Source organism: Vipera ursinii, assembly GCF_947247035.1.
Source record: "Vipera ursinii genome assembly, chromosome: 1".
NCBI lineage: Eukaryota > Metazoa > Chordata > Lepidosauria > Squamata > Viperidae > Vipera > Vipera ursinii.
In genome coordinates, this window is record NC_139512.1 from 154,993,552 (window position 1) to 155,011,482 (window position 17,931).

General features: G+C 43.3%; 1 protein-coding gene across 5 annotated transcripts in view; it reads right to left on the reverse strand.

Annotated features, from left to right (window-relative positions):
- STK39 (serine/threonine kinase 39) overlaps positions 1-10,757 on the reverse strand; it is a 145,494-nt gene extending 134,737 nt beyond the window's left edge. For 4 of the 5 annotated variants that reach the window (XR_014492836.1, XM_083365609.1, XM_083365608.1 and 1 more), the window contains exon 1: positions 10,503-10,757. Coding sequence is in view for 3 of the 5 variants with exons in the window: in XM_083365609.1 (XP_083221735.1) it covers positions 10,503-10,647 (145 nt within the window). In the remaining 2 variants the exon portion in view is untranslated. Of the gene's footprint in view, positions 1-912; positions 1,230-10,502 lie in introns of those variants that run through there. The other variant, XM_083365611.1, reaches the window with a different exon arrangement.
- Positions 10,758-17,931: the final 7,174 nt, after the last annotated feature.

The window sequence follows — 17,931 nt, forward strand, 5'->3', positions numbered from 1 at the left end:
AGGAAAGTGCTTTCATGAGGGAAGGAAAGCAATAGTGTGGAAATGTATTGATTCGGCCACCCCCTCTCCTGATATTTGAAGCGTCAAAGTGCTGAATTGCTTGCTATTAATTCCAGTAAGAGGGTTATGTTATCATTCTGCAGCAGGAGTGGCTGGTGATAGGATTCTATTTATATACTGTATATAGAGAAAAGCAGAATGTTCTTACCAACTGAGGATGCATTTTCCCCTTACACAGAATTTTACGTTGGATCCTATACTAAACAAATGAAGGCAGGTACACGTGTCTCGGGATAATGTTGCAGGATCCAATCTGGGTCAGTCACTGGGATCAGAGGTTTAGTGTTCCAGGCTTTTGGATTCATGCTGGAGCCCCCATCCTCAGGGATCTTCTCTCTAACAGAAGATATGCTTTGGGCTATTCTATGCAGAGAATTTATGTGGCACCTGGTTGTGTTTGGCTTTTTAGAGCCAACGACTTAATAGTCTGCTATCAACACCCCAACCAACAAATAAAAAGCCACATACAACCAGACACCACATAAATGCTATACATCAACTAGCCCAAAGCATACCTTCCGTTAAAAAGATTCCCAGAGGAGGGGTTCCAGCATGAATCCGAAAGCTCAGAAGACTAAACCTCTGGTCCCGGTGACCGGCCCAGATTGGATCCTATACTAAACTCTTTAGACTAGAAAGCCCTATATGATTTTACTACACGGTATCTTAGGGATCATCTTCTCTAAGTGGAATCTTCCTAGTCCATGTGAATGTACAGGGAGAAAATGATTAAGGCTTCATCCCTATAAGAAATCAGGAGGACATGGATTCAAAAGCCAGGAGTTGGGTGACCATATACCTTATCTGAATGAATGAATGAATACGTACGTACGTACCTACGTACGTACATACATACATACATACATACATACATGACAATTCTTCTCTGCAATGGCTTCTATACCACTATGGAAATCCTTGCATTCAGAGGCTGCTTGGCCCATCTATTGATCTTCCACAAAGCTCCACTGTCTCCTAGACTGTTGTTTGACAATGGGCAGTCTCTTTTCCTAGCTCCTTGATAGTACTGCTTTACTGTTTGGCAACTGACTACCATTTTCCTCTTGTTTGGGCTGGGTTCTATTTTTGAGTTGTTTACATTCTAATCCTATGTTGTGAACTGCCCAGAATTCTGGAAGCTGGGCAATATCTATAAATAAATCACACAGAACTTCAAGCCAGCAGAGTCAATGGATATCATAGTTAAGAATTCTGGAATCTGCAGTGTCACGCATCTGGAGTACACTACATTGAACAAAGCTGCTTTAACTATTGGTATTCCATTCAAATCTTATTAACCAATTCACACAGTCTCAAGGTTACCTAATATTACCATGCCATGCTGCTGTTTCTCTGCTGTATCTCTTAGAATGATATCCGAATAGTTACGTAAGATTCTATGGTTAAAACAAAAGAGGGCTTACCATGATATATAAATCCAGCCAGAGATATTTGCTTACAATGACAGTGAATGTTGGAAATCTTTCTCACCTAGAGTTTTATATGTTAAAACAGAGATTTCCAAGAACTCAATGTCTAATAGATTTTTTCCTCTAAATCCTTCTGCCTGCTGCTCTCACACACATACAAATATAAAATAAACAAATGTGCAAGATACCTTTAGGTAGGAAGCACAAAGTCCCAACCGAAGCATGGCAGACAGAGAATAGAAGAAATGTTTGTTCCATCTGTTAATTTTAGGAATCTTGGTTAAGACAGGGAAACAGTGTTTGCCCTACAGCAGAAGAGACTGCCCACAGATAGGCTACTGTCTCTCCGGAACGCTGCATGCATTTTCAAGTGTAGATTGACAGCACAAAAGCTCACAAAGTCCACAGTGAGCCAAAAAGGCCCTCCTTATTCAACTCACACCCCAACCTTTCCTTAGGCAGACTCCACTGTGACCCAGCACCATCTATCATGCTACAATGATACAGACTACTGACAAGGTTGTGTCAGGATGAGAACATCACACAACTTTTTCACAACACCTCCCTCCCCCCAAGTGCTATATAAATATTTGGCATTATTACGCTTCCTTATTATTCAACAAGAGAGCTTTGCCCAGGCTTGGAAGCAGAGTACACAAAAGAAGGGTGTTCCCCTTCTTCTTGTCAGAGATAGGCTACTGTCTCTCCAAAGCCAGTGCAATCTGGCTCCCATTACCTTTGACAATTTAATTAGTGAGGATACCATTTGCCAGCTACTGATGCAGGCAGGCATCAGGAAGAGGAAGCCTAGCCACATTATCCAATTGCTGCAATCTCAACCCTTCACTCTGACAACAAGCAAAGCAAGAAGCAAAATCCAGGCAGAAAGAAAGAAAGAAAGAAAGAAAGAAAGAAAGAAAGAAAGAAAGAAAGAAAGAAAGAAAGAAAGAAAGAAAGAAAGAAAGAAAGAAAGAAAGAAAGAAAGAAAGAAAGAAAGAAAGAAAGAAAGAAAAAAAGAAAGAAAGAAAGAAAGAAAGAGTTTAAAGCATTAACTGTTCTGCAAGTGGGCATTTCAGATTGTTACGTTCAAAGCCGACATTAGGTACCTTTGATTCATATGATGCATGTCTATCACATGAACTCCAAATGATTTCCCCCCACCCCTGGAATCTGTTGATTGCATGCAATGACACAATACGGTAATACAAACGGCTTATCCAATCCTTATGTTTAATGTTTTTTTTCATATACAGGTAGTCCTCGACGTACGACCACAATTGAGTCCAAAATTTCTGTTGCTAAGCGAGACAAACGTTAAGTGAGTTTTGCCCCATTTTATGACCTTTCTTGCCACATTTGTTCAGTAGAATTACTGCAGTGGTTAAGTTAGTAACAGGGTTGTTATAAGTGAATCTGGCTTCCTCATTGACCTTGCTTGTCAGGAGGTCACAAAAGGGAAGATTGCATAACCCCAGGACACTGCAACCGTCATAAATATGAGTCAGTTGCCAGGCATCTGAATTTTTATCATGTGACCATGGGGATGCTGCTACTGAAAAACAGACATAAATCACTCTGTTCAGTGCTGTTATAACCTCGAATGGTCACTAAACGAACTGTTGTAAGTCAAGGACGACCTGTACTTCATCCAAACTCTTTCGGTAAGCTGGAGGAGAGAGACAATCACAAAGCAAAAAGCTTGCCCCCACCTAAACAAAAGGGAAAAAGAAAGAAATTTCAACAATATTTAACTTGCACTATTAAGCAAGATAAGGACGAAAGGTCAACAAGAGGAATTTCATTGTCCCTGGCACTTTTCACATCCTAGCCTGACAAGCTTTACAGAATCAAAGAATCAGCGATAGAGGCAGTGGTGGGATTCAGACAGTTCGCACCAGTTCGGCAGAACCAGTAGCTAATTTTTTTGTTGCCCAGGCCCAGAACGGACTTCCGGAAGCGGCATCCACACAGAGAACTGGTTATTCACATATTTGAATCCCACCACTAGATAGAGGGCATCTAATCCAATCCCCTGCTCAATGAAAAATCTATTACTGCAATTTTGACAGGGACCAACCAGCCTCCATTTGAAGACCTCTAGAACAGAGGAACTCACTAAGATTATATAGCAGCCTGGTCCACCAGCTGACATAAAGTCAGAAAATTTGTTCTGATGTATCGACTGAACTTTCTTCTTTGTAGTTTTGACCCATGGTTGCTGCTTGTGCCCTTTGGGGCCACAGAGAATAAAGTAAGTCCATCTCCTCTTCTGCATGATGACCCGGCAAATATTTGGAGACTATATATCCGTACTGAACTATATTTTCAATAGGCTAACCATATAATGACTCCTGACAGGGTTTTTTATTATTATTTTTAGATTCATTCGGGAGGAATAGAGAATCAGGATCAGAACAAAATACGCCCAATCCAAATTTAGAAAAAGGAGTCAACAGCTATTGTACAACTTCAATTAATCTTCATGTTCCTGTGGAGGTGCAACAGTGAATTAACAGGAAAAGATTATGAAATGCAGACTCTCCTTTTTTTAACCCGGTGAGGAGGGGAACACCTTGAAAAGCTATACCAGATTCAAATAGCATAACTTCCAAATTAAAAGTATAAAATATATTTGATTCAATACATACATCCAAAATGTCTGGTTTCTGTCATAAAAGAGATTTATATAAATTCAAGGCACCTTCATGCACTTTATTTGGGAGTCAGGGGCACTCAAGTAATGAAGGGGTCATTAATGGTTCTCTACCTGTCCATTCCCCTGTCAGCCCAATATTCCACTGTGGCCTTTTCAGCAGCCAATTTTTTTCTCTACGCTGGGGGAAAAGTAGCCAACTTGCAATTGCTACACTTCTAGCTCTCTGCCCCTCAGTGGCTTAAGTTTCCAAAACAAGAACAGGAGCGCCATACTACAGATTTACAAACAGATATGCAACGCTGAAATAGGAAAACATTTTGCAAGCATTTGCAAAACTTAATTTAATTTCAACTTAATTTCCTAAGGCATTTTGTGGAACCTCAGATATTAAAAAGCAGTGACTTTTACGGGCAGTGCCAGCCCGTTGCAAATGTCCACGCAACAAGCGAACCATTTAAATTATGGTAACAATATGCAGTGTCCAGCTTCAATTATTTCACCCATTGAGCCAAACCATTCCATGGACCATTTGGTTTTGGCTTAGTGCAGAATTTGAATCCAATCTGGTGATTTATTTAACAATTTATATGTCAACACTGCTAACATCAGATGTTTTTGCATTGACAACAGATGGAAATGTAGCCACCGTTTACCTTTTGCTTTTAGAGTTAGATGATGCTGGGAGGGGGAATGTGAACCAGAGTCCCTCTAGACATAACAACACTGGACCCAGTGTGAGAAACAAGGTTATTGTAACCAGAGCTGGTAAGAAATTGGCGGGCTGGAGCACTGGCGAGGAAGCCCGTGTTTCAAGCTAATTGGGGAATGTGATTTATGACTGTTAATTGGAGGAGTGAATTGCGCTTTGAGGAGGGGAATTCAGTTTTTGGCTTTGATTATGCAATGCCGGTTATGCTGCTCAAAATAAAGATACTTTAAGGCAGGCATGTCAAACTTACATCACCTGATGTTGCGCGACGTATCGGGACATTTTCCCCATTGCTGACAATGGGGTAGGCGCGGTTTTGACGTGATGCATCCGGCCCATGGGCCGGCAGTTTGACATGCCTGCTTTAAGGTAAACAATCCCTCGAAGAGTTTCATTTGTCGGGACCATGACATTGTAATTGCATAAATTAGGATTTGCAACTAATAAATTTAAGTCAAAACTAAACAAATCGCCTCATGGTTAACAAAAATGTGTGAATCCAATTAGCTACATTCCGTTTCTGGGATATTTTTCAGTACTTTCTGTTTTTCATGGTTAATAGAAAGAAGTTGTTATAATATGGTTTGTTTTAGCAAAAACTGCAGCTACCATAGTAAACCATGGCTTAATGCAGTATATGTTCATCTGAACAACAGTAAAACAATCCAAGATAATTACATGAACTCAAACTCTTTCCACCCTATGTTTATGAGATTAGTATTGATCTTGTCCTTGTCCTTAAAATTCCCATCAATTGTAAAGCAGGAATGATCATCAATGCAACCACCTGGAAAATTCAGAACACTGTTGTATAATTTCTTAAACTAAGTGCAATCTGGGACGTATACCTTTGTCACCCCCAAATGTGCAAACACAAAGTTAAGAAAATCAGATCAAAGACCTAGTAGATAGCCAGTAATCATAGGACAAACACTTCCTAACAGGTTCAACTATCTTCATGGCAATGAACTGTTTTGGGGCTTTGCATCTGATCTGGATGTGTGCTCCTTTGCAAAAAGTGCGCCCAATCTGTGGTAAGAAGACACTCTGGGTAGTCTGTGAGTCAGCCACCAGAAAGGTGGCAGCAACTATATCACAAATTGCTCTAGAGCAGGGCTTTTCAACTTTTCACAGATTGCACCACTTTTAGGACATGACAATATTTGAGTACCACCCGTGCTTAGCAAGGTGTCAAAAACTTTACCAAAAAAGGGGGGGATTTTGGGCTTTACTGGTTAGATTCATTTGTTATAGAAATGGGTAGTTTATAATATTATGGAAAAGTAAAAAGCTGAGGTTCAATGTTAATGCTTCCTTCCTATTGCAACAGTGGAACTCAGAAGTCAATGCCTTTTCTTTTCTTTTTCCCTTCTCCCCCTCACTTTCCCCTTTTTCTCTCACCCTTCGCTCGCAACCCCCCCACCCTTTGCTAGCAAAAGCCTCTCGCTTGCTCATTCACACACACATTGTTCGCAAGCTTCTCGCTCCATTCACGCACGTTGCTTGCAAAAGCTTCTCTTGCTCTAGACACATTGCTTGCAAACTTCTCCCTTGCTCATTCACGCACAAGTTGCTCGCGAAAGCTTCTCCCTTGCTTATTCACACACGTTGCTCGCAAAACTTCTCCTTTGATGATTCACACATTGCTTACAAAAGCTTCTCCTGCTCATTCACACACGCTTCTTCCTTGTTCTCATTCACACACACGTTGCTCACCAAAGCCCCTTGCTCACTCTTTCACTCACAAAGGCCGCTCTCTCTCTCTCTCACCACTTCGCTAACAAAAGCCTCTTCTCTCTCTCCGTGTTTTTTTTCCCTCTCCCGCCAAAACCTGCTCCTTTTATAGCTTCTCCTCTCTCCGCCTCCTCTTCCTCCTTTTCTCTTCCGGGTGTGCCAGAAGCTCCAATCAGCATGCAGCCACATGCACAGATCCCGGGGCTTCTGCCGAACCCTGCAGCTCCAGCTGGTCTCCTCCAGGTCTGTGTGGCACCGCTTCAGCTGGTTCCTTCCCCTGCTACACTTGGCTATAGGTCGCGTACCACCTGCCAGGTGCTCAAGTATCACCGGTGGTACACGTACCACCGGTTGAAAAGCCCTGTTCTAGAGAACTGCATGCAGTTTACCCAGCCCTGCTTCAAATAGAAACTAAAGGTGAACCTAATTTGAAAGTGTATAGACATCAGCTGGTAAAGGTGGCTTTTCTTTGTAAGAAACTAGGGGCAAAAATGTCAGACTCTCAGGGTCAAACGTTATCAAGCCTTCACGCTTAGCACCTTATTTTGAAATAAGCCGAGTTAAACTCATGGTTCTTACTCCCAAATATACATTTGTACTGGTTGTCCTGCATTATTCTATCATTTTCTTAATACATGTCAGATACTGACCACTTAATATTATTACAGCTCCCTAGTTGAGAACACACTGGGGAGTACAAAAAACTTATGGATAGTAGGCTGTTTCAAATTACCGGTATGCTCAATTGTTCAAACAATTTCTTTTGCTACAGACATGTCAAATACTATAGCAATGAATATGCATATTTCTTCAGTAGATCTAAGTCAGAAAAATTGGATCTACTGTCTATCAGTCTGAATTTAAATTTATACCTCAATTTATGCAATTAATTTAGATTATTTAGATTGACATCTACCGATGAATAGAATTCTCTGGTATGAACATAGTATATATTAAGGATTTGGGAAGGGTCAATGCAAATAGCGCTATTTCAATATATAGGTTTATTATGAAGTAATATATTAGGGCCAGATTTGGGCTACAAAAATCTGCAGCAGCTTTGTTTGACCCAGATAAAGAGCATGTCTGAATTTGCGGTAATTAAATCTGTTAGATCTAAGCAAGTACTTCAGTAGGGATAGGAAACTTCAATAGGATCAACTTGTAAACAAAAATACAAAAGACTGAACTATAAGATAAAAGGTCACTCAATATATTTAGGTAATTGAGAGCCAGTATGGTATAGTGGTAAAGATGCTGACGTAAAAAACAGAAGACTGTGAATTCTAGAACTCACTTCATCGTGGAAGCCAGCTGTATGACTTTGGGCCAGTCACTCTGTCTCAAACCAACCCTCATGGGGTTTTTGTTGTGGGGAAATAGCAAGCAGGGGAAATAGATGTTCTCCCACCTTGAGTTACAGATTAGAAGGGTTAGATAAAAATCTAATAACACCAAATGTGTAACTAGCAGGAAGCTATTTTAGCTTCGGTCTGTTTCTTCACAAAGGCTTACAAATTCTAATCAATGTCAAATAATGGAAGGCAGACCTTCATTTGCTTGTCTTTCTAGAAAAGTATTTTTGAAAATCTAAATAATTCAGCACAAGGTACAATTTACCTAAACAGCCCCGCAACACAGACATACATCTCGTATCCTCTTACAGAAGTTTCATTTTTTCCAAACAAAAATTGTACAAACCACATATTTACCTATCAAAATGTGAAATCTGGTTGGTTACTATGACTTTATCATCCCTGTAATGTTCTTTCTTGATGACTGATCTTACCATTCTCATTAATGTTTGAGAGCATCTAATAAATGGAATAATGCAATCTACAGATCCAAAAGTAAGCCATTCAGATTACTGAAGCTGAGTAATTTCAGTGAGCCACAGAGAATGCAACCTCATTCTTTAAGGAAGTAGATGAACAAGCCATTCTTCCTTTATTTTCTTCAGCTGTGGACAATTCACAAGCATGCCTGAAGAATGTCAAACTCCAGAGTTGGAAGCTTGCTAGAGACTTCTGCCAGATCAGAAAACAGGATAATTTAGATAACTTAAAGAGCACCTTTCAGATTATTTTGTACCATCATAAAACAAAGAAGGCCTATGAATGATAAGACAGCAGAGGGAAAAAAATTGATTAAAAGGAGGGGGAGATTTCTACTTAACCATTTTTAGGTAGGCCGAACATAGAAGAGCTGCATCTTCCCCATGGGGAGCAGACACAGAATGTCTGGATCTTTTCAAACATTCGGGTCAGAGCAGGAGATGGAAGGACAGTTCCCCCCTTTTTAAAAAAAATTTCTTTTCCAGTGTTTCAGCGGTTGGTGATCAGTGTTAGAACTGCAAGATGAACTGGAGTCCAGAGTATCCAATGATAGCTGAAGAGTACAACTTGCAAAATAATAAAATTCCTGGATTGTTAGCTTTTTTTTTTCTTTTTCTTTCCCTGCTGATTTCTGGCCTCCTTATCCATAACTTAGTAGGAAAACCAACTAAAGGCCAACAGAGCATCCAAGTCATTCCCCTCCCCCAGCTGGGCTCTTTTTCTCTCAGAAACAGAGGAGAAGCAAGAAACAAATTGCAGCACCTCGGACTAATAATACTGCTTCTCTGTCTAAAAACTCTCATAGTATCTCTACGTTAACCCTAGCAGAGGAATGATTGGGCACAATTAAAAACTATATAAGCTCAGAACGGCAAGCGGGATGCCTTGCCAGACACATTTTTTTTATAAAAAAAAAGCCTGTCTAAAAAATAAAACACCGATATAAAATTAAACCAAAGGGAGGGTTAGGCTAGAAATTAAAAAAAAAAAAAGATTTGGAGAAAGGCAACCCTAGAGCCCTCATCCCTTGATTGCACCAAGCAGCGAGATAAATTCGGATAATTCTTACAAGTCCATCTAAAACGGCAAATGTGGTTTGTTTGTTTTTGGGAGACCGCACATCGGGCGGGACTCTGCAGCTGGATAAAACAGATATTAATAGGAAGAAGAAGGAGGAGGGGGGGAAGGAAAAAGAAAAAGAAGAGTGGGAGAGGTCAGCGATTAAGATACGTTTCGCCATACGGGCGTAATCACAGCAGCCAAAGAGGAGGGTTTTGTGTGTGTGTGTGTGTGTGTGTGTGTGTGTGTGTGTGTGTGTGTGTGTGTGTGCGAGGGTGGGGTGGGGGTGGAAGTTAGGACCTTCCCCCTCTTCGAGAAAGCCCCAAAGAAGTGCCATGGCAACTTCGAGGCGATCTACCTCAGGACAGCGAAGAGGCAAAACAGGGCTGGCGAGAAACCCCAAGGGCAGGGGTCGGCAACCTCGGCTCTTTTATGACTCGTGGACTTCAACTCCCAGAATTCCTGAGCCAGCTATGCTGGCTCAGGAATTCTGGGAGTTGAAGTCCACGAGTCATAAAAGAGCCGAGGTTGCCGACCCCTGCCCAAGGGAGAAAAGCCAGGAGCCAGGGAGGAGGCGGGAGGGGGGGAGGAGGAGGAGGAGGAGGAGGAGGAGGAGAAGCTCGGGTGCTTCTCCCGGGCGTCGCTGCCTCACCCCCCCCACCCCCCCTCCAGACACACAGGCGAATTGCCGGCCCCGAGCCTTCTAGAACGCCCCCGCCCCTCCTCCCCGAACAGATGGAACGTCGCGAGCCAGGCCGGGCGCCCGGCGAGCAGAAGAAAGTCCCAAGTTTGCAGCTGCAGTCAATTGCTGCAGTGTGGCGGGCGCATCCGCCACACCGCAATGTGGAGCCACCACCGGGGCTTCCAAGTTCACACGAAAACGCCGCTAGGCCCCAAAGCCGGCTGACGAAGCATTGAACTCTCTCTTTCCCCCTTCAGTCAGTCAGTCAGTCAGCCCTCCCTCCCTCCCTCGCCTCCGCCAGCGACAGCAGCCGCCTCCCTTCTAAAGCGCCACTGACCGATCACCTCCTGCAGTTCGTAGGCGTCCCGGCAAATGGGCCAGCCGGCGGCTTGAGGTGCGGGAGGCTGAGGAGTCGGGGGCGGTGCAGCCGGCGCCGGCTGGGGCTGCTGGACGTGAACGGGCGAGTCGCTCTGCTCCGCCATGATGCTGCTGCCGCCGCCGCTGCCGGAGCTCACAAACGGCGACCTTCTTCAAACTTCCAGCCGGCGGCACCTTTAACCCTCATCTGCAGTTCGCTGGCTGGCTCGCTCGTCCCCTCCCTCCCTCTCTCCCATCCTTCCTGCCAGCCAGCCAGCCACACGGCGAGGGAGGGAGCGCGCCGAAGGGGCGGAGGCTGGGCGAGGAGAAGCCGCACGCCGGGGAGGCAGAAGTTGCCAAGCGGAATGAGAATGAGCAGCCGATCGGCTCTGAGGATCCGAAAGGCTGATGACAGAGCGAATCAAGCAAAGGAGAGCGCTCGGAGAGAGAGAGAGAGAGAGAGAGAGGGCGGCCAACGCCGACGGACGGCGGCAGAGAAAAAGATTGAACGGATCTGCCAGATCCTCGGCGAGATAGCTCGCGGAAGGAAAGTCGGGTGAATTCAGTAGGGTTTTACTCCGAAGTGAGCGGTACCGCTTGATTTTGGAGTCCGCCCCCTGGAACATTTTGCGCGGTTTACTTCCGAGTCAACACTTGATAAGACGGATCTGATAAGAGAGGCGGGGGGGGGGAACTGTATACCTTCTTGGAGAAGGAAGGCAAAAGGCGCTCCAAAAGTTAAACGAACCCTTTCCTGCCGTAGGAATAATAATATGCAATAAAGTAAAGGTAAAGGTTTCTTCCCCTCCCCCCCCCCACATGCGTGCTAGTCGTTTCTGACTCTAGGGGCCAGTGCTCATCTCCATTTCAAAGCCGAAGAGCCAGCGCTTGCCCGAGGACGTCTCCGTGGTCATGTGGCCGGCATGACTAGACGCCAAAGGCGCACAGAACGCTGTTACCTTCCCACCGTAGTGGTCCCTATTTTTCTACTTGCATTTTTTACGTGCTTTCGAACTGCTAGGCTGGCAGAAGCTGGGATGAGTAACAGGCGCTCACTCTGCTACGCGGCAGTCGGGATTCGACCCGCCAAACTGCCGACCTTCTGATCGACAAGCTCAGTGTCCTAACCCACTGAGCCGCTGCATATACAGTATGGCTAACTTTATTTCAGACTCGGTAGCTGGAGCTACAGCACCGAGGGGTATTTCCCAACTTTCTTAAAGGAGGCACACCAAAGTTGGCTTGCAAAACTCCAGACCGTCGCTAGAGGGCAGAGAGGAGAAATGTATTTCTGCCCCTCGTTCCAAGTTTTGTAGCTCATATCTGGTAACTGGAACCTAGTCTGGCAGCTATGTTTGCAGCATTTGCGGTGTAATTTGACATTGAGAAAGGAGCAGCGAATGGCCCTACTTCAAGCATTAAAGTTTTCAGCTTATCCAAGAAGCGTCTGTCAGACGGGCTTCTTTTATGACTAGCTTTCTTTAACTCGTGATAAAAAGTGCATTGTGGGCAAGAAATGTTGTGGAAGCCTTTTTTATAGCAGCAAAATCTTGCTTACAAAGTGGTGGAGCAAAAATCTTGTTTTACTCTGAGTTTCTTTTTTTAAAAATTCCATTTATATCCCGCCCTTCTCCGAAGACTCACGGCGGTTTACAAGCTTAGCAGTAGCCTTCATTCTATGTATATGCCTGCTTATTAGGGCTTTCACACACACCCCAAGCAACATTATTACAAAGTCAGCTTAAATGCCCCCAACAATCTGGGTCCTCATTTTACCTACCTCGGAAGGATGGAAGGCTGAGTCAACCTTGAGCCTGGTGGGATGCGAACCTGCACTAATTGCAGGCAGCTGGTGTTACTTAAGGAGGCATTAGCCCACTGCTCCACCAATGCATTTCCTTATGAAGAAACTCAAGAAAATCAATCTAAACGTTGTGAAGAACTGTACTGTACAGCCAGTTGGCTAATGAGATGATTGCTAGGCTTTCCGTGAAAAAATATCTGGAAGTTAATAGGTTCCTTTGCCCTGTTCTAGAACACCATGGAATTCCACATTCTTGAAACAACCATCTAAAACAAAACACTATAGTTTCTTTTTATCATCAACTATTTTAGCTTTTAAAATGACTGAATTGAACTAAAATCATTAATACTACAGTAAAAGGCAAGCATTTTTTTCTAAGCTCCCAAGGATGCAGTTCATCTGAAGATCAGAGTTATCTTCTAGTAAGTTGTACAGACAGAAAAGTTTTGGCCTTTAGTGAGCTTCTATATGTAAGGATGGTTTTGATTTTTTTACTCTTGTTTAATCCCTTGACAACTAAGATATACTACCTCTCAATGCTTTGCGTGTATTATTCACATAACCACCTGTTCCCAACCTGGTGCTATTTTCCAGGTATGTTGGACTTCAGATCCTCAGAGAGGCTTTGGGTATGGAAATCCAATACATTTAGGGGTGACAGGTTGGAGAACTGGAAAAACAACATAACAAAATGTCCTGTAATGAAGCAAATATTATGACAAGTTATGAGTCATCATGTCATCAAGGTCCAGACGTGTTTCTGAACATATGCAAGTAGCAGTTCTTCATTGTTCAGTTACTACAGATGATCACGTATTGAGGATCACATAATTTTTCTAGGTCAAAGTATACATGTCCTGCACACTTGAATCTTAGCACTTTTAAACCTATGACTTCCAGATGTTGGTGAGCTGTCGAGAGTCACTTGATAGTGAGGTGGGTGGCATATAAGTTTAATAAATAACAAACTGCTCTTCCTAGCAGCACAGTTAGCAGCAAGATACACTAGGAGTTGTTATTCAGCAGTAACAATTTTAAACAGTGTTTGGGAAGAAACACCTATTTTTTTGAGATAACGCTTGTAGAACAAATAGTAAACTATTGATAGAAGCAAAATGTCCATAACTGATGACCATCCTCTTCAGACTGGCTTTATTCATAAAAACTCCTCAAGTAATAATCCAGATAATTTGGGATTTATAGTAATTCTTGCAATCTGATTATTTTTTCTTGTAAATAAACAAAACTGAAAATGAAGCTGGTGTACTGTTGAGCAAAGCTACAGCTTTTACCATATTTTTCTGAAAATAAGATTGGGTTTTATATTAATTTTTGCTCTGAAAGACTCATTAGGACACAGGTGTCAAATGACGTATCACGACATATCGTCATTCTTTTTGAATTGCTGGCAATGGGGTGGGTGCAGCTTCGGTATGAGGAAACTGGCCCGTCGGCCAGCAATTTGACACCCCTGCATTAGGGCTTTTTTTTCCAGTTAGGTCTTATTTTCAGGGAAATACGGTACTAAATGCGTCTGGCTGATGATCTTAACTGGGGCTTGTTTTTGGGATAGGACTTAGAGCATCCAGAAAAAAATCATGCTAGGACTTATTTTCCAGTTGGGTCTTATTTTCGGGAAAACACGGTAATATTAGATTTACCAACAGGAAAAACTTCTAAGTGGTAGAGATGATTTGAGGATGTGCTGATATTCTGATAAATGAGTATTTTGTAATTAGCCATACCCACCAGGGTAGCCATTTCTCGGGGCATCCATTTTGTGAGAGTTTCAAAGGCATCCCCAACCCAAAGCATTTTCTACCTCTACAGGAACTTGGTGTGGGTTGTACAAGTATTCTTTTAATCCAGTTACATACTAAAAGAAGCCCAGTAATAGTATTTTCCAGATACGTGCTGTTTCCAGGAGTACAGAAAAAGCTTGTCTGAGCATGTGGGTTACCCTGGTGATTATATAAGTGCTTAACTGCATAGTTTAGGCATAGATATGCATTACCATGGCTGGATTTAGCTAACTGTGAGACGGGAGGTATCATCATGGACAAGAGCAAGGAAGTTCAGCCCCAACTCCATTTTGGATTCTAAGAATGCTTTCCTCATCATTGTAGATCTTATTTTTGAAACAAAAAGTTCCACAGTGCAATCCTAAGCATATATTTTATAAGTAAATAATGACATACTGAAAATCTGGCCAACATATTTATAGACAAATAGTACGGAAAAGATTTAATTCAACTGTTCTGTTTATTTTTTTTATTTTTTTAAAAAAAAATTTAGATCAAAAAAAGCAAAAGCTTTACAGAGGAGAATTTAATTTAATAATAGATTCTCTGCCTCGCTATTGCTATGGCCTTAATTAAAGAATAAAACGGGGTAATATTCTGTTTTACATCGACTTGCCTATTTACTTTATCAAATTACCCTGGCAGGTATGATTTATTCTTATGAAGAAACTAGCTTTCTGTTTAAACAGGATGTTCTCTCTTTTGTGTTACGCTATGCTGTTTTGTAAGGTGACATAGGTAGTTGTGTGAATGTATAAATATATTTTCCGTTTGCCCCCCTCGGATGCTAATATGTATTCTCCATTCTGTAAGTGCTTGGAAACCATAGTTTTAATAATCTAAAACAGGGGTGTCAAACTCAATTTCATTGAGGGCCACATCAGCATTGCGGTTGCCCTGGGGGGGGGCTGGGTGTGGCCAGGGGGGGCATGGCCTACTGGGTGGGCGTGGCTGAAGTACGTATGGCCTACTGGGTGGGCATGGCCAGCTCTACATCATTTGTGTCAAGAGTGCCTATGGGGGCCTGGGCAGGAGTGGGACAGATCTGAGGGTCTCTGGCAGAAGGAGATGGGACCAGGGAAGTGCCAAGGCATGGTCCACCGCAGGAGCCTCACTGTTCCTCTCAGGCCATGGGGGGGCTGGACGGTGGTGTGGAGGTCAAATGCCTAGCCCAGCCCTCAAGCACCCGTTGCACTAAGCCCAGCCCCAGTTCCCCAAGGGGGTGCCCAGTTGCATTTACCTCCTTCTCAAGGCTGCTGCTGCTGTGCTTGCTCTTCTTAGCCAGGTTGCTCATGATGGGTACGAGGGCAAAATCAAGAGGGAGGCCCATTCCCTCTCCATGTAAGGAGACCTGGCTTTGTATCCAAAGCTTCCTTAGCAATAGGAAGACCCCCCAGCATAGGCCAGGAGGAGGGGGCAAGGAGATGGTGAAAGGGCAGCAGGGCAGGACTAAGGTAGGACTTCCCTCAGACCTTCCCTCTCCTTCCTTCCTTCCAAAGAACAGAGTGGTGGGAAAATATTTGAGATGAGGGAGGGAGAAAAACAGGTAAGAAACACAGCTGGAGAAGTGTCATCCTTCATGAGGAATGAAGAAATGCACCTATGCCTGGAAATGGCCAGCACATGGCCCTCGCCTACTTCACATATCCAGCTTGGTGGGCTCTATGGGAGGGGATGCCATGAGCAGCATGAGTCGATGTTACCTGCACAATGCTGCCCAGCCCCTAGCCTGCCTGGTTTTGGCAGGTAGCGGGGTGCTCTACTCACAGTGCCGAGAGGCTGAGCTGGGTGGCATGAATCTGAAGAGAAGCACAACACTGCCCAACCCGTAGCCTGCCCGAAGTAGGCAGGGCCATGTGCTGGCCACTTCCAAGCGATGGTGCATTTCTTCATTCTTCACAAAGGGTGATACCTCCCCAGCATGCACCGAGGGAGCAGTGCCGACATGGCACGGGCCGATCCCTCGCTGTTTCCAGATGGCCTTGTGGAGCTAAGACTGAATGTATTTCAGCATAGATGACCACCACAAAATTGTACATTGGCTCCTGGCCAGCCTGGGCCGGGGCCAAGACAGCAGGGGCCGTTCCCTTACTGTTTCCAGGATGGCTTCGCGGGCCACATGAAACCACTTCGCGGGCCGCATCCGGCCCCCGGGTCTTGTGTTTGACATGTCTGATCTAAAACTAATTGGGATATAGTGTTTGTTTCTCTTTTCCAGTTACAGCACGGGTGTCACACTCGACACATCACGTAACGTGTCGCGACATATTGCGACTTTTTTTGCATTGCCAGAGCTTGGGTGGGCGCAGCCTCCGTTTGACGCAACCGGCTTGCGGGCTGGCAGTTTGACACCCCTGAGTTACAGGAACATGCCGTGATGACTATCAAAAATTAGGCTTCCCTGTTGAACAAAGCTGTATTTTCTTAAGCTTAAATAACAGCTGTGTAATATCCCTTCCCAGCAATCATTGTGTTAATACTATCATTAATAAGGAACACACACACACTAAAAAAAATCCTCATTTCACCTAATTTTTGAAAGCTGGAAGATTTTTTTTTTCTTCTAAGATTTAAATCTCTTTGGCTCAGATGTTTGCAGTCCACCTTAATTAAGTTCTGCTTTCATTCATTTTGTTTATTTAAAGATGAAACCTAAGTCAGGTTTGGAAAAATGTTTAACTTTGCTTATTACTGACAGGGTAAATCTTATTTGAAGGTTATGTCAAAATAACTCTGGACACTGCCTAGGGATCATGAGACTTGGGAGCAATACAAAGACACAGAAGAGAACAAACGATAATAGAATCTTTGTTCCTAATAAAAGAGACAAAGTGCAAGAAAAGGTGGGTGCTAACAGGGCCGGCTTTAAGCATGGGGGGAGGGAGTCACGTCTAAGCAGAAATTCTTCGAACATAGCAACTTTTTAATATACTTTTCATAGGAGGAAGTAGAAGCATACTAATATTGGAGGTTTGGGACATTTTTCTTTTCTTGGTGGTTTAGTTGCTGTGTAGATGCCCTGGCGCTGCTCGTATTCCAACCGCACCAGATTTGTTTGGTTTTTTTTAAAATCTGATTTATAAATTGAATTTCTGTAATCCATGTTTTATTTTTAACTATAGCTTATTGAATGAACCACATTTGGCTGGATTCACACAACATGCAAAGCCATAAACTATCATTTACAAACTGTGTTGGTTCCATGTACACATCATATTTAGCTTGTCGATCAGAAGACCGGCAGTTTGGTGGGTTGCATCCCGAGTGCCACGTAGCAGAGTGAGCGCCTGTTACTCGTCCCAGCTTCTGCCAACCTAGCAGTTCGAAAGCACGTAAAAAATGCAAGTAGAAAAACAGGGACCACTATGGTGGGAAGGTAACAGTGTTCCATGCGCCTTTGGCATCTAGTCGTGCCGGCCACATGACCACAGAGACGTCCTCTGACAAGCGCTGGCTCTTCGGCTTTGAAACGGAGATGAGCACCGGCCCCTAGAGTCGGAAACGACTAGCATGCATGTGCGGGGGAACCTTTACCTTTACCTTTTTAAATAAATCACAGGATGGCTTATAGCACAATCTCAGCAATTTAAAAGTATACAATGAACTGAATAAAATGACATAGCTATTTTGGGAACTTCCCTTTTTTATCTGTAAGAGGGTTCCTGACATTATCTTCCATGTTTGTTGAAAAGTCAGGCTGAAACCTGCAAGATAGACAGACAGACAGATAGATATAGATTTATCAACAAGAGTAAAATACAAAATACAAAAACAAAAAAGTATATCCGACAATGACAACAATT